This window comes from Oryctolagus cuniculus, chromosome 7 (assembly GCF_964237555.1).
Source record: "Oryctolagus cuniculus chromosome 7, mOryCun1.1, whole genome shotgun sequence".
Lineage (NCBI taxonomy): Eukaryota > Metazoa > Chordata > Mammalia > Lagomorpha > Leporidae > Oryctolagus > Oryctolagus cuniculus.
In genome coordinates, this window is record NC_091438.1 from 28,986,565 (window position 1) to 29,010,438 (window position 23,874).

The 23,874-nt window shown below is 39.1% G+C and overlaps 1 protein-coding gene across 6 annotated transcripts in view; it reads left to right on the top strand.

Moving 5' to 3' along the window:
- MROH9 (maestro heat like repeat family member 9) overlaps positions 1-20,037 on the top strand; it is a 107,706-nt gene extending 87,669 nt beyond the window's left edge. For 5 of the 6 annotated variants that reach the window (XM_051857125.2, XM_051857126.2, XM_051857124.2 and 2 more), the window contains 2 exons: positions 18,938-19,000; positions 19,636-20,037. In XM_051857125.2, the coding sequence (XP_051713085.1) occupies positions 18,938-19,000; positions 19,636-19,919 (347 nt within the window). In that variant the 3' untranslated portion in view covers positions 19,920-20,037. Of the gene's footprint in view, positions 1-14,150; positions 14,270-18,937; positions 19,001-19,635 lie in introns of those variants that run through there. The other variant, XM_051857127.2, reaches the window with a different exon arrangement.
- Positions 20,038-23,874: the final 3,837 nt, after the last annotated feature.

The following is a 23,874-nucleotide window of genomic DNA, read 5'->3' on the forward strand; positions in this document are numbered from 1 at the left end:
TGAACTGTCTATGCACCTCAAGGATCTAGAAAAACAATGGCAAGCTAAACCCAAAACAAGTAGGAGAAAAGAAATAATTAGAATTAGGAAGATATCAACAAAATTGAAACCAAGAAAGCAATACAAAAGATAAGCAAAATGAAGAGGTGCTTTTTTTGAATAAATGAACAAAATTGGCACACCATTGAATCAACTAAGCAAAAAAATGAGAGATAATACCCAAATCAATAAAATTAAAGATTAAAAAGGAAATATAACAACAGACACCATAGAAATAAAAAGTCATCAGAAATTACTACAAAGAGCTTTATGCCAACAAATGGGGACACATAGAAGAAATGGATAGATTCCAAGACACATATGATCTACCTAAATTGAACCATAAATACATAGAAAACCTAAACAGAACCATAACTAAAACGGAAACTGAATCAATAATGAAGACCCTACCAACAAAGGAAAGCCAAGGACCAGATGGCTTCACTGTTGAATTCTACCAGACATTTAAAGAAGAACTACTCATATTCTTCTCAAGTTATTCAAAGCAATTGTAAGGGAGGGAACCATCCCAAATTATTCTATGAAGCCAGCATCACCTTAATTCCTAAACCCAGAAAAGACACAAAAGAGAAAGAGAACTATGGACCAGTTTCCCTAATGAACATAGATTCAAAAATCCTCAACAAAATTCTGGCCAATCAAATCCAAGAACACATCAAAAAGATCATTTACCCGGACCAAGTGGGATTTATCCCAGGTATGTAGGGAAGGTTCAACATCCGCAAATCAATCAATACATCACATTAACAAATGGAAGAGGGGCCAGTGCTGTGGTGTAGTGGGTAAAGCCACTGCCTGAAGTGCCAGGATCCCATATGGGTGCTGGTTCAAGTCCCGGCTGCTCCACTTCTGATCCAGCTCTCTGCTATGACCTGGGAAAGCAGTAGAAGACGGCCCAAATCCTGGGGCCCCTACACCCATGTGGAAGACCCAGAAGAAGCTCCGGCTCCTGACTTTGGATCAACACAGCTCTGGCCATTGCGGCCTTCTGGAGAGTGAACCAGCAGATGGAAGACCTCTCTCTCTCTCTCTGCCTCTCCTTCTCTCTCTGTGTAACTCTGACTTTCAAGTAAATAAATAAATCTTTAAAAAATGGAAGAACAAAAACCCTATGATTATCTCAATAGATGCTGAGAAAGCATTTGACAAAATACAACACATTTTCATGATGAATACTCTAAGCAAGATAGGTTTAAAAGGAATATTCATCAACACAATCAAGACAATTTATGACAAACCCATGGCCAGTTTCCAATTGAATGTTGAAAAGTTGAAAGCATTGCCATTGAGATCTGGAACCAGACAGGGGTGTCCACTCTCACCATTGTTATTCAATATAGTCCTGGAAGTTTAAGCCAGAGCCATCAGGCAAGAAAAAGAAATCAAAGGGATTCAAATCAGAAAGAGGAGGCAAAACTATCCCTATTTGCAGATGGCATGCTTCTATACATAGGAGATTCAAAAGGCTCCACTAATATATTATTGGAACTCATAGAAGAGTTTGGAAAAATAGCAGGATATAAAATCAACACCCCAAAAACAACAGCTTTTGAATATACAGACAATGCCATGGCTGAGAAAGAACTGTTAAGATTTTAATCCCATTAACAATAGCTACCAAAAAAATCAAATACCTTGGAATAAATTTAGCCAAGGATGTCAAAGTTCTCTAAGATGAGAATTACAAAACATTAATGAAAGAAATAGAAGAAGATACAAAGAAATGGAAAAACTTTCATGTTCATGGACTGGAAGAATCAATATCATCATAATGTCCATTCTTCTGAAAGCAATTTACAAGTTCAATGTGATACCAATCAAAATACCAAAGATATTCTTCTCAGATCTAGAAAAATGATGCTGAAATTCATTTGGAAACACAGGAGACCCCAAATAGCTACAGCAATCTTATACAACATAAACAAAGCTGAAGGTATCACAATACCAAATTGCAAGATATATCAAGACAGCCTGGTACTGGTACAAAAATAGATGAATATACCAATGGAAAGAATAGAAATGCCAGAAATAAATTCAAGCATCTACAACCAATTTATATTTGACCAAGGAGCTAAAACCAATCCCCAGAGCAAGAACAGTCTCTTCAACAAATTGTGCTGGGAAAATTGGATTTCCACATACAGAAGTATGAAGCAGGACCCCTACCTTACACCTTACACAAAAATCCATTCAAAATGAATTAAAGATCTAAATTTCTAACCCAACTCCATCAAATAATTAGAGAACATTGGAGAAACTCTGCAAGATATAGGCACAGTCAAAGACTTCTTGGAAAAGACCCCAGAGGCACAGGCAGTCAAATCCAAAATTAACAATTGGGATTACATCAAATTGAGATGTTTCTGTACTGCAAAAGAAACAGTCAGGAAAGTGTGAAGAGGAAACTGACAGAATGGGAGAAAATATTTTCAAACTATGCAACTGATAAAGGATGAATATCCAGAATCTACAAAGAGATCAAGAAACTCCACAACAACAAAACAAACAGCTCAGTTAAGAGATGGGCCAAGGACCTCAATAGACATTTTTCAAAAGGGGAAATCCAAATGGCCAACAGACACATGAAAAAATGCTCAGGATCACTAGCAATCAGGGAAATGCAAATCAAAACCACAGTAAGATTTCACCTCACCCCAGTTAGATCTTTCATACAGAAATCAACAAACAACCAAATGCTGATGAGGTTATGAGGAAAAGGTACCATCTACTGTTGGTGGGAATGTAAACTGGTAAAACCACTATGGAAGTCAGTTTGGAGATTCCTCAGAAATCTGAATATGGTCCTACCACATGTCCCAGCCATCCACTCCTGGAAAATTACCCAAGGGAAATGAAATCAGCAAATCAAAGAGTTATCTGCACCCCCCTATTTAATATAGCCCAATTAACAATAGCTAAGACATGGAACCAACCTAAATGCCTGTCAATTGAAAACTGGATAAGGAAATTATGGGATATTAATCTGAAAAATATCATACTTGGTGAAATAAGCCAGTCCCAAAGTGACAAATACCATATGTTCCCCCATCTGTGATAACTAAGCACCTAAAAGGAAACCTGTAGAAGTGAAATTAACACTGAGAGAAGCAATGACTTGAACAACCCTTGTCTTGACTGTAGAGGAACAGTTTTTTATTTTAGTTTTTTTATATTTTAATTTTTTTCCTCCTTAATACCATTGTTTGAACTCTTTACTTAACATAGAATCAATCACGTGTGTATAAAGTCAATTGAAAATGGATCCCAGTAAAAAACAAGAGTGGGGATAAGAGAAGGAGGAGCTGTATAGTTCTGGATACATTCCCACAGACTAAGGGTAAAGCTAAAACCTTACCATGGGATTCCAAATCCCAATAAGCTGGGTGGTAATAATGCCATCTTATTTGTTAAAGGGATCACATTAAGTGTTTAATTGATCATACAAATAGGATTAATTGTCAAGGGGTCATATAAATAAGTTCAAGTGTCTGGTAACAATAATATATAGAATAAAAAGGAGAGAATATTCCAACATGGGAAGCAGACCACACAGCAGAATCATTGAATGACAAATACCTTAAACAGCACTCTGACCTCAGAATCATGCCTTAAGTCATTTGGGTCTAGCTGAAAAGCCCATGAGAGAATTTCGGGCATGGAAAGCCAGGATACTATGGCAAAAAAAAAAAAAAAAATCCTACGTGAAGGATCTCTATGAGTGAGATCTGAGGGGAAAGAAGGGACCATCAATGGAGGATCTACTTTTCTCTGAAGGGAGGAGAGAACTTCTACTTTGCTTATGGCCCTGTCTAAATACTGATTGAGATCATGAACTCAAAAGGCTTCTATAGCCTTGGCAACTCATGTCAACAGCCTTGGGTGATCACTGACGTCATACATAAGAGTGTTAATTGTTAAATTAAGAAGTCACTGTGCACTTAACTCCCCATGCAGGACCTCTGGCCTTAATGAGTTGTACTATGAGAATTAACTGTAAAACTTCTTGTCAAACATTTCTTTATATTTTATGTGTGGGTGTGGATGCAAACTGTTGAAATCTTTACTTAGTATATAGTTGGTCTTCTGTATATAAAGTTAATTAAAAATGAATCTTAATAATGGGATGGGAGAGGGAGGAGGATGTGGGATGGAAGTGGAGGTGGGGGGGAAGAACCACTATATTCGTAAAATTGTACTTATAAAATTTGCATTTATTAAATAAGATGTTTCTTAAAAAAGAATACTGGAACTAACAACCAAACAAATAAATAAGGAGGTCTAGTCCTATCAGACATTATTATAACTACAGTAATTATTAAAATCATGTGGAATGAATAAAGATAACAGAATAATCAAAGAATAGTATCCAGAAATAATCCCCAAAGTGTGCGGTATTTTAGAAAGTGAATCACTATCTTCTTTTTTTAAAAGTGAAGAAACCAAATATCTCCAATATGCCAAATAACAAACGCAAAAACCAAGGTAATAAAAACAAGGAAGTCACCATGAAGCCCTCAAATGAAAAAGACACCCCAATTCAAGATTATGAAGATGATGACATAGAAGAAATGCAAGAAGCAGATCTCAAAAAATTGATAAGAACATTAAGAAGTTCCCAAAAACAAATTCTTGAACTACAGAAATCCTTAATGGACAAGATAGAAAATCTCTCTCGTGAAAATGAAATATTAAGGAGGAATCAAAATGAAACAAAACAACTAGTACAACAGGAAACTGTGATAGTGACTGAAGTGAAGAATTCAATAGATCACATGAAAAACACAATAGAGAGCCTTACAAACAGAATGGGTGAAGCAGAAGAGAGAATATCAGACTTAGAAGACAGAGAACAGGAAAGGATACAGTCAGACCAAAGAAAAGAAGAGGAAATTAAGAATCTAAAACATATTGTCGGGAATCTTCAGGATACTATTAAAAAACCCAACATTCGGGTTCTAGGAGTTCCTGAAGGCATGGAGAGAGAGAAAGGATTAGAAGGCCTTTTTAGTGAGATATTAGCAGAAAATTTCCCAGGTTTGGAGAAGGACAGAGAAATCCTAGTACAGGAAGCTCACAGAACCCCTAATAAACACGACCAAAAGAGATCCTCACCACGACACGTTGTAATTAAACTCTCCACAGTGAAACATAAAGAAAAGATCCTAAAATGTGCAAGAGAGAAACGTCAGATTACTCTCAGAGGATCTCCAATCAGACTCACAGCTGACTTCTCATCAGAAACTCTACAAGCTAGGAGGGAATGGCGAGATATAGCCCAGGTACTAAGAGAGAACAACTGCCAGCCCAGAATATTATATCCTGCAAAGCTATCATTTGTGAATGAAGGTGAAATAAAGACTTTTCATAGCAAACAGAAATTGAAAGAATTTGTTGCCACTCGTCCAGCCCTGCAAAAGATGCTTAAAGATGTGTTACACACAGAAACAAAGAAACACGGTCATCAATATGAAAGAAGGTAAAGGAAGGAAACCGAGGAAGGAAAGCTCACAGCAAAAGATCACAGGGAATTCAAAGCATATATTAGAACTTATCTTTGGCAAATGGCAGGGCAAAGTTACCACTTATCATTAGTCACATTGAACGTGAATGGCCTGAACTGTCCAGTTAAAAGACACCGATTGGCTGATTGGGTTACGGAACAAAACCCATCTATTTGCTACTTACAAGAAACTCATCTTTCCAACAAAGATCCATACAGACTGAAAGTGAAAGGCTGGAAAAAGATATACCATGCCAACAGAAATGAAAAAAGAGCAGGCGTAGCCATCTTAATTTCAGACAACATAAACTTTACCACAAAAACCGTTAAGAGAGACAAAGAGGGACACTACATAATGATTAAGGGATCAATTCAACAGGAAGATATAACAATTATCAATGTATATGCACCTAACTACAGGGCACCGGTTTATCTAAAAGACTTGTTAACGGACTTAAAGGGAGACTTAGACCCCAATACAATAGTACTGGGGGACTTCAATACTCCACTCTCAGAAATAGACAGATCAATAGGACAGAAGATCAACAAGGATACAGTAGATTTAAACGACACTATAGCCCAAATGGATCTAACAGATATATATAGAACTTTCAATCCTACAGCTAAAGACTTTACATTCTTCTCAGCAGTACATGGAACCTTCTCTAAGATTGACCACATACTAGGCCATAAAGCGAGTCTCAGCAAATTCAAAAGAATTAGAATCATACCATGCAGCTTCTCAGACCATAAAGGAATGAAGTTGGAAATGAACAACTCAGGAATCCCTAGAGCATATGCAAACACATGGAGATTGAACAACATGCTCCTGAATGAACAATGGGTCATAGAAGAAATCAAAAGAGAAATCAAAAACTTTCTGGAAGTAAATGAGGATAACAGCACAACATGCCAAAACTTATGGGACGCAGCAAAAGCAGTGTTAAGAGGAAAGTTTATATCAATAGGTGCCTACATCAAGAAATTGGAAAGGCACCAAATAGATGAGCTTTCAATTCACCTCAAGGATCTAGAAAACCTACAGCAAACCAGACCCAAATCTAGTAGGAGAAGAGAAATAATTAAAATCAGAGAAGAAATCAACAGGATTGAATCAAGAAAAACATTACAAAAAATCAGCCAAACGAGGAGCTGGTTTTTTGAAAAAATAAACAAAATTGACACCCCATTGGCCCAACTAACTAAAAAAAGAAGAGAAAAGACCCAAATCAATAAAATCAGAGATGAAAAAGGAAACGTAACAACAGACACCACAGAAATAAAAAGAATCATCAGAAATTACTACAAGGACTTGTATGCCAGCAAACAGGGAAACCTATCAGAAATGGATAGATTCCTGGACACGTGCAACCTACCTAAATTGAACCAGGAAGACATCAAAAACCTAAACAGACCCATAACTGAGACAGAAATTGAAACAGTAATAAAGGCCCTCCCAACAAAGAAAAGCCCAGGACCAGATGGATTCACTGCTGAATTCTACCAGACATTTAAAGAAGAACTAACTCCAATTCTTCTCAAACTATTCAGAACAATCGAAGAAGAGGGAATCCTCCCAAATTCTTTCTATGAAGCCAGCATCACCTTAATTCCTAAGCCGGAAAAAGATGCAGCACTGAAAGAGAATTACAGACCAATATCCCTGATGAACATAGATGCAAAAATCCTCAATAAAATTCTGGCCAATAGAATGCAACAACACATCAGAAAGATCATCCACCCAGACCAAGTGGGATTTATCCCTGGTATGCAGGGATGGTTTAATGTGCGCAAAACAATCAATGTGATACACCACATTAACAGACTGCAAAAGAAAAACCATATGATTATCTCAATAGATGCCGAGAAAGCATTTGATAAAATACAGCACCCTTTCATGATGAAAACTCTAAGCAAACTGGGTTTGGAAGGAACATTCCTCAATAAAATCAAAGCAATCTATGAAAAACCCACAGCCAACATCCTATTGAATGGGGAAAAGTTGGAAGCATTTCCACTGAGATCTGGGACCAGACAGGGATGTCCACTCTCACCACTGCTATTCAATATAGTTCTGGAGGTTCTAGCCAGAGCTATTAGGCAAGAAAAAGAAATTAAAGGGATACAAATTGGGAAGGAAGAACTCAAACTATCCCTCTTTGCAGATGACATGATTCTTTATTTAGGGGACCCAAAGAACTCTACTAAGAGACTATTGGAACTCATAGAAGAGTTTGGCAAAGTAGCAGGGTATAAAATCAATGCACAAAAATCAACAGCCTTTGTATACACAGACAATGCCATGGCTGAGGAAGAACTTCTAAGATCAATCCCATTCACAATAGCTACAAAAACAAATACCTTGGAATAAACTTAACCAAGGACGTTAAAGATCTCTACGATGAAAATTACAAAACCTTAAAGAAAGAAATAGAAGAGGATACCAAGAAATGGAAAAATCTTCCATGCTCATGGATTGGAAGAATCAATATCATCAAAATGTCCATTCTCCCAAAAGCAATTTATAAATTCAATGCAATACCAATCAAGATACCGAAGACCTTCTTCTCAGATCTGGAAAAATTGGTGCTGAAATTTATATGGAGGCACAAGAGACCTCGAATAGCTAAAGCAATCTTGTACAACAAAAACAAAGCCGGAGGCATCACAATACCAGATTTCAGGACATACTACAGGGCAGTTGTAATCAAAACAGCATGGTACTGGTACAGAAACAGATGGATAGACCAATGGAACAGAATTGAAACACCAGAAATCAACCCAAACATCTACAGCCAACTTATATTTTATCAAGGATCTAAAACCAATTCCTGGAGCAAGGACAGTCTATTCAATAAATGGTGCTGGGAAAACTGGATTTCCACGTGCAGAAGCATGAAGCAAGACCCCTACCTTACGCCTTACACAAAAATCCACTCAACATGGATTAAAGACCTAAATCTACGACCTGACACCATCAAGTTACTAGAGAACATTGGAGAAACCCTTCAAGATATTGGCACAGGCAAAGAGTTTCTGGAAAAGACCCGGGAGGCACAGGCAGTCAAAGCCAAAATTAACATTTGGGATTGCATCAAATTGAGAAGTTTCTGTACTGCAAAAGAAACAGTCAGGAGAGTGAAGAGGCAACCGACAGAATGAGAAAAAATATTTGCAAACTATGCAACAGATAAAGGGTTAATAACCAGAATCTACAAAGAGATCAAGAAACTCCACAAAAACAAAACCAACAACCCACTTAAGAGATGGGCCAAGGACCTCAATAGACATTTTTCAAAAGAGGAAAGCCAAATGGCCAACAGGCACATGAAAAAATGTTCAAGGTCATTAGTAATCAGGGAAATGAAAATCAAAACCACAATGAGGTTTCACCTCACCCCGGTTAGAATGGCTCACATTCAGAAATCTACCAACAACAGATGCTGGCGAGGATGTGGGGAAAAAGGGACACTAACCCACTGTTGGTGGGAATGCAAACTGGTCAAGCCACTATGGAAGTCAGTCTGGAGATTCCTCAGAAACCTGAAGATAACCCTACCGTCCGACCCAGCCATCCCACTCCTTGGAATTTACCCAAAGGAATTTAAATTGGCAAACAAAAAAGAGGTCTGCAGCCTAATGTTTATTGCAGCTCAATTCACAATAGCTAAGACCTGGAACCGACCTAAATGCCCATCAACGGTAGACTGGATAAAGAAATTACGGGATATGTACTCTTTAGAATACTATACCGCAGTAAGAAACAACGAAATCCAGTCATTTGCAACAAAATGGAGGAATCTGGAACACATCATGCTGAGTGAAATAAGCCAGTCCCAAAGGGACAAATACCATATGTTCTCCCTGATCGGTGACAACTGACTGAACACCAAAAAGGAAACCTCCTGAAGTGAAACGGACTCTATGGGAAACAGTGACTTGATCAACATAGCCCTGACTGTTAATGAACAACTTAATACATTATCTCTCTTAGTAGTTTTTTTGTCTGTTCTACTTAATATGACTGGTTTAATTCTGTAATTAATACACAGTTATTCTTAAGTGTTAAAAATTAACTGAAATGTGATCCCTGTTAAACATAAGAGTAGGAATAAGAGAGGGAAGAGATGTATAATTTGGGACATGCTCAAGCTGACTTGCCCCAAATGGTAGAGTTAAAAACATACCAGGGGATTCCAATTCAATCCCATCAAGGTGGCATGTACCAATGCCATCTCACTAGTCCAAGTGATCAATTTCAGTTCACAATTGATCATAATGAAAGGACTAAGAGTCAAAGGGAGCACATAAACAAGTCTAGTACCTCCTAACACTAACCGATGGAATAAATAAAGGGGAGAGTGATCCAACATGGGAAGTGCGATACTCAGCAGACTCATAGAATGGCAGATGTCCTAAATAGCACTCTGGCCTCAGAATCAGCCCTAAAGGCATTCGGATCTGGCTGAAAAGCCCATGAGAGTATTTCAGGCATGGAAAGCTAAGACACTCTGGCAAAAGATCTCTGCGAGTGAGATCCCAGTGGAAAGAACAGGTCTTCAAAGAAGGAGGTACCTTTCTCTGAAGGGAGCAGAGAACCTCCACTTTGACTATGACCTTGTCTAAACAAGATAAGAATCGGAGAACTCAGAGGGCTTCCATAGCCTTGGAAACTCATGACCGGAGCATAGGGAGACTACTGATGCCATAGACAGGAGTGTCAATTTGTAAAGTCAACAACAGGAGTCACTGTGCACTTACTCCTCATGTAGGATCTCTGTCCTTGATGTGCTGTGTATTGAGATTTAATGCTATAACGAGTACTCAAACAATATATTTCACTTTGTGTTTTTATGGGGGTGCAAACTGTTGAAATCTTTACTTAATGCATACTAAACTGATCCTCTGTAAAAAAAAAAAAAAAAAAAAGAAAGAAAGAAATTATCAACTCCCAACTTGACTCTCACTGGGATTAAACATGACAATAGGTCTGATCTGATTTCATCATCATTTAAAAAAAATCATCTATTATTTCTCACTTTATGTTTCTGTGTGAGAGCAAACTGTTGAAATCCTTACTTAATGTATACTAAGCTGATCTTCTGTATATTAAGATAATCGAAAATGAATCTTGATGTGAATGGAAGGGGAGAGGGAGTGGGAAAGGGGAGGGTAGTGGGTGGGAGGGACGGTATGTGGGGGAAGCCATTGTAATCCATAATAAAAAATAAAAAAATAAGTAAACAAATAATAAAAAAAATCAAAAAAAATAAAAATAAAAATAAAAAAAGATTTATTTATTTATTTGAAAGGTTGAGTTAAAGAGAGGCAAAGGTAGAAAGAGAGGGAGAGAGAGAGAGGTCTTCCATCCTAGGGTTCATTCTCCTGATGGACACAATGGCCGGAACTGTGCTGATCCAAGTCCGTAGCCAGGAGCTTCTTCAGGTTCTCCCATGTGGGTGCAGGGCCCCCAAGGACTTGGACCATCCTCTGCTGCTTTCCCAGGCCACAGCAGAGAGCTGGATCACAGTGGAACAGCCAGGACACAATCGGCACCCATATGGGATACTGGCACAGCAGGCAGCAGCTTTACCTGCTACCCCAAAGCACCAGCCCTGTGAATCACTCTTTAACTGACAGTGACACAAATATGGATTATTCCTTGAATGACATGGGGATACCTAGTGAGTTATCTGAGATTTTGGAAGCTTTTTAAAGTTTCTTCTTACACTAAATAAATTCCAAGTGCTGAAAGGTGAAACGAAAATAAAACTATAATAATAAATAAAATAACATGGAAAATTATCTCCACAATCATGGAGAAGGGAAGATCTTTTTAAGTAGAAGTCAATTCCAGGTGCCATAATGAAAAGATTGGTGACTAAGCATGAAGGAAACATTTTTATAAAACAAAACTATGATAGATAAAAACAAAAGCCAAGCTGAGATAAAATATTTACGCTTATCAGAGAGAAAGGGTAATTTCTCACTGTCTGAAGAATCCTTATGCATTCAAAAGTCTATAAGTATTGTGTGTTAATAAAAATGTTTTTAGGGACCAGCACTGTGGTGAAGTGGATAAAGTCACTGCCTGTGACATGAGCATCCCATGTGGGCATCAGCTGGAGTCTTGACTGCTGCTCCACTTGGGATTCAGCTCCTGTGAATGGCCTGGGAAAGGCAGTGGAAGATGTGTTTTGGCAAATGCCAACTGTGTGGAAGACATAGATGAAGCTCCTGGCTCCTGGGTCTTGCCTGGCTCAGCCCTGGCCATTGTGGCCACTTGGGGAACAAACCAGCTGATGGAAGATCTCTCATGGGAAGATCTGCCATTTCCCTTTCTGTGTAATTCTTACTTTGAAAAAAAAAATAATTTTAAATAGAGGGGCCAGCACTGTGGCTTAGTGGGTAAAGCCTCCACCTGCACTGTCAGCATCCCATATGGACGCTCGTTCAAGTCCTGGCTGCTCCACTTCCAATCCAGCTCTCTGCTATGGCCTGGGAAAGCAGTAAAAGATGACATAAGTCCTTGGACCCCTCCACCCACGTGGGAGACCCAGAAGAAACTCCTTGCTCCTGGCTTCAGATCGGCGCAACTCCAGCCATTGCGGCCATCTGGGGAGTGAACCAGCAGATGGAGGACTCTCTCTGCTTCTGCCTCACAGTAACTCTGACTTTCGAATAAATAATCCTTTAAAAAATTTTAAATAGAATAAAATTTAAAGGAGATGAACAACCCTGTAGGAAAATGAGCAAAGAATATGAAAAAAAATAATTTGACTCCTAAACATAAAATTTCTACAACTTCATCTAGGAGGTGATGCAGGATAACAATGATATCTTCTGCAAATGAAGGTAACAAAGATCAGAAGTTTTACACTGTACAATTTTGGCCAGGTTGTAGGAGGTAAAGAATCGCTTACATTTCTGGTGAGAGAGTAATTGTTAGTTTCTCTAAGAAGCACAATAAGGTGGCTGGTGCTGCGGCTCACTAGGCTAATCCGCTGCCTGCAGCGCCAGCACCCCAGGTTCTACTCCCAGTTGGGGCACTGGATTCTGTTCTGGTTGCTCCTCTTCCAGTCCAGCTCTCTGCTGTGGCCCAGGAAGGCAGTGGAGGATGGCCCAAGTGCTTGGGCCATGTACCCGCATGGGAGACCAGCAAGAAGCACCTGACTCCTGACTTCAGGCCATAGCAGCCACTTGAGGGGTGAACCAACAAAGACCTTTCTCTCTGTCTCACTGTCTAACTCTGCTTGTCAAAAAAAAAAAAAAAAAAAAAAAAAAAAAAAAAAAAAAAAAAACCAATAAGGTAATATCAATTAAAATGTGAAATGTATATTTTTCTGATTCAGTAATCTCCTCTCAAGGAATTTATCCTCAGATATTGTTTCTCAGGTAAAAAAAAAAAAAGAATAATGTGTATATGTAGTAATTCACTATTCACTGTATACTTCTGTCCCAGACATGTGGCTCTTGTGTTTTCTGATTGTCTTCAGCATTCAACAACATTACACCAAGGAAAAAGCAAAATATAAAGAGAAAAATATGGGTTTTCAACTGGGTCAGCCCAATTTTGCAAAACATTCTTCAAAGTCCCAATCAGTGTCTTAATTTATTGTCCCAAATACCAAAGCTATCAGTTCAAGAGATGTCAGGAAATATGTTTATTTTAATGGACAAGAAGGGACAAGGATATTGGATTGACAGCTAGCAGTGTGTGACAATTGTCAATAATTAAAATTTGAGAGCTTTCATGTAAGGATTTTTTTTTCCAGGCAGAGTGGACAGTGAGAGAGAGAGGGACAGAGAGAAAGGTCCTCCTTTTGCCATTGGTTCACCCTCCAATGCCGGCGCACCGCGCTGATCCGATGGCAGGAGCCAGGTACTTATCCTGGTCTCCCATGGGGTGCAGGGCCCAAGCACTTGGGCCATCCTCCACTGCACTCCCTGGCCACAGCAGAGAGCTGGCCTGGAAGAAGGGCAACCGGGACAGAATCCGGCGCCCCGACCGGGACTAGAACCCGGTGTGCCAGCGCCGCAAGGCGGAGGATTAGCCGGCGGCGCCGGCCAACATGTAAGGATCTTGATTACAATTATTAAGCAGAGAAAGAGAGAGAAAGAGATGCTCTCACTCATTAATCCATATGCATGCAATGGGAAGCACTAGGCATGGCTAAAGTCAGGAGCCAGGAACTCACCCCAAATCTCCCACGTGGGTGGCCAGAACTGAATTACTTGAGTCATCACCTGCTATGCCCCAGGTATTTATTGGCAGGAAGTTGGAGTTGAGAGTGAAGCTGAGTATAGAACCCAGGCACTCTGTGGGATGCAGCTGTCTTAACCACCAGACCACACACGCACTCCTTGCAGTCACTATTTTGACTGAAAGAGAAACATTATAAAATATTGGTTAATAGATGGACAAGTAAAAGAGATACTGCCATTTTTTGACAATATAGTGCAGCCTAGAAAACATTATATTGTAACCAACATTGTGGCATTGTGGCACAGCAGGTTAAGCCACCATATATCATGTCAGCAGCTCATATTTGGGCATTGGTTTGAGTCCTACCTGCTCCTCTTTTGACAGCTCTCTGCTCGATCACCTAGGAAAACAACAGCTACCACCGACACGGGGGCTCAGCTTGAATTCCTGGCTTCTGGCTGCCGCTTGGCCCAGCTCTGACCATTGTGACCATTTGGGGAGTGAACCTACGGGTGGAAGATCTCTCTCCCTCTGTCTCTCCTTCTCTTTGTGTCACTCTGCCTTTCAAATAAATAAAATAAATCTTGGAAAAAAAAAACATTAAAAGTGAAACAATCCAGATACAGAACGAAAAATACTCCATGATCTCAATTATATCTGGACTCTTTAAAAGAAAAATCAAAGAAAGACACAACAGTGGTTTTCTTTAAAAGAAAATTTTATTTAAAATTTTTATGTAAAAAATTAAGATAGAACAGTGGTTACCAGGAGGAGAAATAAGAATACACAGATCAAAAGGTACAAAGTTGCTTTTATGTAAGATAAATTAGTCTAGAGATCTAAGGTGTGGCATGAGAACCAAAATTAGTATTATACTTTATACTGGAAATTTGCTGTAAGAGTAGATTTCAGGTGCTCTTATCACACATACAGAAGGTAATGGTGTAGATGATGGATATGTTTATTTATTCCTTCTAATATGTATACAAAAAGATCATATTGCATACCTTAAATATACACAACAAAAAGTCGATAAATTTCTTTTTGTTACACAAGTAAAAATGAGTCAAATAAACTTATATTAAAATTTCAAAATGAGTGCCCAGTAGCCGTGTGACCTTCACTAAGGCACTTAATCTCTATTTGCTTTGGTTCTATCACTGTAAAATGAGAATAAGGCAAACAGTTCCACAAATAGATGTGGAGATTCACTGAAGTAAAGTGTTCAGGAGAGTGTTTGGCATCAATTCTTTACAGCATTTTGTTCATCCAGTCCCCATATTTAAAATCATTTTGATTTCTGCTTCTCACAATGGTTGGCAAATTTGTCTTATGCCTGCCTTCTGGTAAAAACAACTAGAAAAGTGGGGAGAAACTATTTTTTAAAACTTCTCTTGGGGTTGGCACTGTGGCGTAGCAGGGAAAGCTGCTGCCTGCAGTGCTGGCATCCCTAATGGGCACTGGTTTGAGTCCCGGCTACTGTATTTCCAATCCAGCTCTCTGCCACGGCCTGGGAAAGCAGTAGAAAATGGCGCAAGTGCTTGGGCCCTTGCACCTTCGCGGGAGACCTGGAAGAAGCTCCTGGCTCCTGTCTTGGGATCGGTGCAGTTCTGACTGTTGCAGTCACCTGGGGAGTGAACCAGTGGATGGAAGACCTCTCTCTCTCTCTCTCTGCCTCTGCCTCTGCCTCTCTGTAACTCTGCCTTTCAAATAAATGAATAAATAAATAAATAAATCTTCTCTGAAGACATTAGAGGGTTCTTGGTAAGGCAGTGATTCAGAAAAGATTAAAGAAGCCAGAAGAAACAAACCCGATATTTGGGCATTATTTTCCTTTTTTAGGTTTTACCTATTTTGCTTTATTTTTCTAAAATATTTTCAAGCTTTTTTTTTATTTATATGAAAGGCTGAATTACAGAGCCAGAGAGAAATAGAGAGAGATCTTCCATCCATTGTCCCAGTCCTCATATGGCTGAATGGCTGGGACAAGACCAGACCGAAATCAAGAGCCAGGAGCTACATCTGGGTCTCCCACGTGGGTACAGAAACTAGGGCCATCTTCTGCTACTTTCCTAGGCAGATTAGCAGGGAGCCAGAAGAGAAGTGAAATAGCTAGGATTCAAACAAGAGCCTATATGGGTTGCCTGTGTTTCAGGCAGCAACTTTACCATCTGTGCTACAACACTGACCCCAGGTTTTACCAATTTTAAATTTAAAAAATAGTATTTAAGAGACTCAAAAACTGTAAGAGATTTTAGCTCTCTCACTGACTTGGAGGAGAATATCTGAGTGGACTTAACAGTGAGGAGGAGCTCTGGTAAACACTCCCAGGCTTTTAGCTGCTTTCTCTGATGGTCCCACCCTTAGAGCAAGATTGAAGTGGAAATGGAACAGCCCTCCCACTGGACCAAAGCCCTTGCACTGGCTGGAGCCCCCCTAGTGACTGAAGCCTTGAATGTCTTATCCCTGGTTGGATTGAGGAGAAATATATCCTTAATCAAAAAATACATCCCTTCTGAGAGAAAGTTTTATTGCTCATAGACTCAAATTTTATTCACAATGGCTTACACTTAACCATAAATAACCAGATATATAGAAAATTTTTTATTACAAGACAAAAGTAAACAACAAAAAAGGAATACAGGGCATGTAGTTATTGAAGTAGTTAGACATGAATTTTAATACAGATATGATTGATATATTCAAAATATTAAATAATGAGATGGATTGCAGAACTCAGTGGATGAAGGTAACCACAAGTGAGAAATTAAAGAGGGGCTCGTGTCAGCACCCCAAATGGGCCCTGGTTCGTGTCCTGGCTGCTCCTCTTCTGATTCAGTTCTCTGCTTATGGCCTGGGAAAGCAGAAGATGGCCCAAGTGCTTGGGCCCCTGCACCCACATGGGAGATCCAGAGGAAACTCCTGGCTCCTGGCTTTGGATCAGCTTAGCTCCAAATGTTGTGGCCATTTGGGGAGTGAACTAGGGGATAGAAAACCTCTCTGTAACAAAACCTCTCTGTGACAAAATACCTTAGGCAGGTTAACTTTATGAAATAAAGGTTTGTTTTGGCTCACAGTTCTGGAGGCTCACAGTCTAAGATTGGGCCGTCCCATCTGTTTGGCCTGTGCTGATCTCCTTGGTGCTGGCAGAGTCCTGAGGTGGTACAGGAAATCACACAGCAAGGAACAGGAAGCAAACATATCTGTGTCTTTTAAACTGTGCAAGACATTAACATAGGCAAAGACTTCTTGGAAAAGAGCCCAGAAGCACAACCAATCAAAATAAAAATAGACAAATGGGATTAAATCAAGCTGAGAAGCTTTTGCACTGCAAAGGAAACACTCAGCAAAATTAAGAGAAAATATGTGTAAACTATGCAAATGATAAAGGATTAATATACAGAATCTATAAAGAGCTCAAGAAACTCAACAACAGCAAAACAAACAATCCAGTTAAAAATTGGCAAAGGACTTGAACAGGCATTTTTCAAAAGAGGAAATTCACATGGCCAACATGAAAAAATGCATGGGATCACTAGCCATCAGGGAAAACAAATCAAAAACACAATGAGGTTTCACCTCACTCAAGTGGGATTGGCTCTCACACAGAAATCAACAAAAAATGCTGGTGAGGATGTGGGGGAAAAGGTGCCTTAATCCACTGTTGGTAGGACTGTGAACAAGTACAGCCATTGTGGAAGACATTATGGAAATACCTTAGAAAGATGAAAATAAACATGCTGTATGACTCAACAATTCCACTCTGGGAATTTACCCAGACCAAAAGAAATCAGCAAACGAAAGAGTTATCTGTACCCCCATGTTCATTGCAGCTCAATTCAGAATAGCTAAGATAGGGCATCAACTAGATATCCATAAACTGATGACTGGATAAAGAAATTATGGTACATACACACTATGGAATATTACTCAGCTATAACAAAGAATAAAATCCTGTTTTTTGTATCAAGATTGATGCAGCTGGATATCATTATACTTAATGAAATAAGCCAGTCCTAAAAGGACAAATACCATATATTTTCCCATTTTTTTCCTCTGGTAACTAGTAGAGTTCCAAAAATGTAATGTATATGAGTGAAATTGACATTTTGATATTTGATGATTGTTTACAGCCCTTGTCTCTACTGCTGAGGAACAATGTGGTTTTTTTTTTCATCATACGCTTTATTTAATGTAGAATTAATCTTATGAGTTTAAAGTAAGCTGAATTGAGATTGTAAAAAAAAGGAGAGGGAACATGGAGGAAGAAGGAGGAGGAAATGTGGGAGCATGGGTGGGATAGAGACTAAGTTGGGGAGCAATACTGTGTCCCTAAATCTATATATAATAAATACATGAAATTTGTCTACCTTATAAAAACCTTATATAAACATAATAACACTAATAGGATTCAAACAAGGAGGCTCCAGGATCACATCTTAATGCAATATAATTGCTTCCCCAAGGGCCATCTCCAAATACCATAGTTAGAATAAAATTGCATTCTCATAAGATCAAGTACCATTAACAGAATATTTTGGAGACTAAACTCCTGTGTAAGTTGTGGAGACAAAATTTCAATCCATAGTAAACCCAAACTGGAAACAATGCAAATATCCACTATCTGTAGATGGATTTAAAAATGTTGCTTTTATAAAATGGAATATCACATAGCAGAGTTGAGCAAACTTTCCTAGGGTAAAAGAAGTCATAGATAAGAGTAAATAAATGAGTCAATTTGTGTGGTTATATTTCTAGAAAAATTGCCAATCTCTGCCACATGCAAAGCAAACAAATTATTACTTCATGAAAGAAAGTGGAGGGACCTCACAAAAAGAAGGGAGACACAAAATAGTGTATATGGAAGGTGCAGGAAGAGATTGGAACAACCTTGATGGAAGTTTGTGGGATGTTAGTAATATTTTATTGAATGGCTTAGATGGATCCTAGAATGTGTTCACTTTGTGGTCACTCACTGTGCTGTGCAATTTGGTTTGTATACAATCATGTACATACATACATCTCAGCAAACAGTTGTCTTGAATAGTAATTATTTGAAAGCATTGAAAGATGACTCACAGACAAACCAAAGTTTGTTATCTTGCTTTGAACAAAGCAAGGAAAATATATTAGAAAATGCATTTTCATAGTGTACTTTACTTTCTGTATAGGATATTTGGCAAAATTGGGTGGCCATTTGCTGTTCAGAGATGAAATTGAAGTCATGTTTGAGGGTAAGTGCAGAGGTTATCCTGAAGTCTTTCTGCAAAGGTACAAATATATTCACTATTTGTGATTCTGGAGTGCCAGGATGGATGGAGGGTGTTAATGGTGGGTGAATATCAGGGAAATCAATGAAAGGACTGCATTAAGGGGCTTCTTTTTTTTCCCTCTTTCTATTATTTTTACTTTCCCTCCCTGCTTCAGTCTCTATTTTCTCTTTTCATTGAAATATAAATATCATCTGGGAGACCTTGGAAACCACAAAAAGTTGAGGATTCATTCAATCATTCATCCAACAGTCATTGTTCCAGCTTCTCCTTGGGCCATGGGCATGTCTCTCTCTTAGCCACTACTACCTGCTCATGGTCACAATTACAAATAAGTGAGTTAGAAAATAGAGAAGTGGTCAGCAGTATTTCTTTTTTAAAAAATAAACCTCATTTTTAAAAGAATAACAGAACTATTGAACTGGAGATTTCCATACATCTCCTACCTATATATATATGGATAGCCACGCCTATTAACATCACCTCACATGTGTGAGAAAAGGGTAGATAGGCAGAAGATTAGATTCAACTCAGGATTATAATTTCTTAAAACTATGAGAAGAAGATGCCTTGAACTAAAGGTTTTTCTGTGATTACAGTTATTGAACGAGTGCTTCGGGATGAAGACCCTGTGATCAGGGAGTTGGCAGAAAGAACTCGTAGCATTTTCAAGGAAATTGCCCATGGAATGACCTCTTCAACTATTAAACAAAGCTTTAGAAGAGTGATTAAGTTCATCTATGTAAAAAAATTGAAGCCTCTTTACTATTATAATTGGCCCCAAGATGAAGAAGACAGCCCTACAGATATGAAAAATGGCAAGGAAGGCTGTGCAGAAGAGACTGAAGAAGGCATGATTTACAAAGAATTCAACAAAATTTAGGAGCATGACTTTTCTTTCCTTCTTGATTGCTTTATTCTATTTGTAGATGCTTTCCTGAAGGATGCAAGAATATTCTGTCCCTTCTTAATTCTCTATTCAAATATAGAAATCTGAAAAATCTGGTGTCTCCCTTTTATTGACAGTGAACAGAAGTACTATTGCATCAAACCCACTAAGGCAATGGGAAAAAATAATCTCTCAATGTCTAAAGGGGATTGGTCCCAGCACCCCCAAGGATACCAAAACATGCAGGAACTCAGGTTCTTTATGTAAAATGACACAGTATTTGCACATATCCAATATAGCTTTCAATATACTTGATTTTTGAAATTATATTTATTTGAGAATGAGAGGCAGCGAGCTCCCATCCTCTGGTTCACTCCCCAAATGTCTGCAGCACAATGGATTGGGGTGGTGGTAGAGCAGAACCAGAAAACAGCAATGGAATCTAAAAGTGGTGGGTGGTAGGAACCCAATTACCTGAGCCATGGCTCCTGCTTCCAAGGTCTGCATTGGTGAGAAGCTGGAGTCAGGACCCAGAGCCAGAAATCAAACCAAAGTGGTCCAAAGGGGTACACAGGCATCTTAACCTCTAAGCTAAATGTCCATTCTTCTTCCCATAAAGTATTATATTTTTAAAGATTTATTTATTTATTTGAAAGCAGAGTGACATGGAGGGAGAAACACAGTAAGACAGAAATCTTCCATTCGCTGGCTCACTCCCCAGATGGCTACAACAACTGGTAGCACACCAGGCTGAAGGCAGGAGCTTGGAACTCCATCCAAGTCTTCCATGTAGGTGACAGGGGCTCAAGTATCTGGGCCATCTCTGCTCTCCCAGGCTCATTAACATGGAGCCAGATCAGAAGTAGAGCAACCAGGAATCAAATGAGCATCCATGGGCCGGCGCCGTGCCTCAATAGGCTAATCCTCCACCTAGCGGTGCAGGCACACCAGGTTCTAGTCCCAGTCGGGGTGCCGGATTCTGTCCCGGTTGCCCCTCTTCCAGGCCAGCTCTCTGCTATGGCCCGGGAGTGCAGTGGAGGATGGCCCAAGTGCTTGGGCCCTGCACCCCATGGGAGACCAGGAGAAGCACCTGGCTCCTGGCTTCAGAGCGCGGTGCACCCGCTGCAGCGTGCCAGCCATTGGAGGGTGAACCAACGGCAAAGGAAGACCTTTCTCTCTGTCTCTGTCTCTCTCTCACTGTTCACTCTGCCTGTAAAAAAATTTTAAAAAATTAAAAAAATAAATAAATAAAAAACAGCATCCATATGAGATGATGGTATTGCAGCATAACCCTCTGTGCCATAATGTCAATCCGTCTCAGATTTTAAATAATATTGAGATTATGTATGCTACTTAATACAAGTAAATGCTATGTAGATAATTGCTAAATTATATTGTTTAAGGAACAAGAAAATAAGTTTGTACTTGCTCAATGCATACGTGATTCTTTTTTCAAATATTTTCAATCTGTGATTGGCTTAAGCTATGAATGTGGGAGCCAAGAACATGGAGGATTGATTGTATAAGGAAATTGCCTGATGAGAAGCTCTTGGAACTTGATTCAGATTACAAGCGTCTATTGAGCATCTTCAAAGTGCCAGGCACTGTGCAAAACAGTGGAGAACTTTTGGATGATATAGACAAGGTTCCTGTCCTCAGCGTGGTGACAATTTAGTGACACAGACTGTGGTCACTTATATACTGCCTTGGGAGGAATAAAGGGGAAAGGGAAAGGGACACATACTCAAGCTGAGACACAAGAGAAGATTATGCTATGCTAATTGGCTTGAATTTTTTGAAACAAAGAATTCATAGTATATCTCACTGCTTTCCTGCAAGCAAACACAATGTCCTGGATTATAAATCCTTGTCAATGATCTTGTTTAAGGATGCTTATTTGTCTTTCAGTCCTCCCATCTTAACATCTACCTATCTCTGGATCCCACCTGAGCATAAGCTACTCCAACTTGAGTAAATTTGCAGTTAGACAAAAGCCTTTTTTCCTCTGTTGATTCAAGTGTGATGCCTTTATAAGGTATAGACCTGTATTTCACACAGATTTTCATTATGCTGCTGGATCATCTTTCTGGGTTGGGACAGCCATCCCACCTTCCCTCAGATTCTCCTCCAGCTTTTAGATTAGTTTCATGGATGAAGGACACCAGCTTTTCCTGCAGAACACCCACATCACCAGCATCAGTGTTGGAGCCAGTAAGGGACAGACAGTCATGAGCTTGTGGATTCTATATTGTACTTGCTCTCCTTACATCACACACCTTCCTTATCAACTGCCTGCCCTGTAGATTTTAAGCTCCAGCCTGAAATGTGAAGATAATAGTATTCAGAGACCAACTTGCTCCCACAATTGCACAATGTAAAAAAATATGATTCTGCTTCTGTAACTGAACCCTGAATGATATAGATGGAATGCCATTTGCAGTCCCTCTTTGATCAGGTTGGGTGGGCATTGCTTCTATGTTTTGCTAAGCTTTTATTAGATTATAGCACAATTATTTATTTCCTCTCCTCTGTCCCACAAAACTGAAGTTTCTTGAAAGCATGGTCATGTCTCATATCTGGTTGTGTACTCTGGGACTCAGTGCCTGATACTCAGTGTACACTTAATGAATACTTGCCCAAAGGAATGAAGTCTTAATAGAACGTAGCACCCTAATGCTTCAATAACAATTTTTACAACTGTAGGAGTTCTACTTAGTAATGAAAATTATGAAACAATGGTGTATTTTAAGTTGTTAATCCATATTATTTTATGTCACTTAGATGTCTCAGAGATTCCCTTACAAAATTGGGTCAAGTTTCTTTACCCATTTCCTAATTTAACAGGATACCTAAAGAGGTAGGCTGAATAATGACTTCCTGCAAAGATATCCAATCAATTCCTAATGCCCAGAATATGCAAATATGTTGCTTTTCATAGAAAAAAGAACTTGCAAATATCATTAAGCATCTTGAAATAGGAAGAATATCCTGGGTTATCCAAGTGGGCCCAGAATATCACAAGGATCTTTGTAAGAGTAAAGTGGGAGTTCAGAGAAGAAAGATATGTTTAACAATGGAGGTTGGGACCATGAGCCAAGGGATGCAACTCTGGAACTGAAAAAGGACAAAGAATTGGCTTCTCTCCTAGAGTTTCTACAAAGAGCCACGTCCTGTCAACACTTTGACTTCAGACCAATGAAACCCATTTTAGCTGTTTGACATCTAGAACTATAAGACAGCAAATTAGTGTTGCTTTAAGGTTCCAAATTTGTAGTAATTTGTTAGAGCAGCAAAAGGAATTTAATATTGCATTTCTTTAAAATAAAGTGAAATGAATCAAATCATACCCATCAAACAGTCATACAGCCATAAAATTATAAAATGAACCTTACACAAACTTAGAGATTACTGTAAAAGATACGATATTTATATCTGATTTGTTTTTCAAAATGCTTTAGGCCTCCCCACTACCAGGGATTTCTCCCTTACTACCAACCTGAAGAGTAACCTCATTCATCTCCTGGTTTTGTCTTTTCTTAATTCCTTCAATCACATCTTGCCTTCACTCCAATTTGCTTCATTTCCTCAGGATCTCAGTTGTTTTCACTTTATTTGGAAAGGTCCTTAACTCCCCCCAGATTGCAATTCCAAACTGGGCATGTAGATCTTCCATGTTCTCTAAAGACTGAAAGGCATCCCTCTAATACATTCCATCTTCTTTAGGAGACAGTTGTGGTGATGAACAGCAGCTTCCCCCTTATCACATGCCTATGTTACTCCCACTTGTTAAAATTATCGTAGACCTTACAGGTTTCCCAATTTTTGGTAGGGTTGAGATAAAATCAGTTAACATGGCTGTTGAGGGCCTGTGGGTTCTGGCCCAGAATCATGTGAAATCTGATGAGATGAACATCGCCCTGCTAAGCCTTGCTCCAGAGACACTGACCTC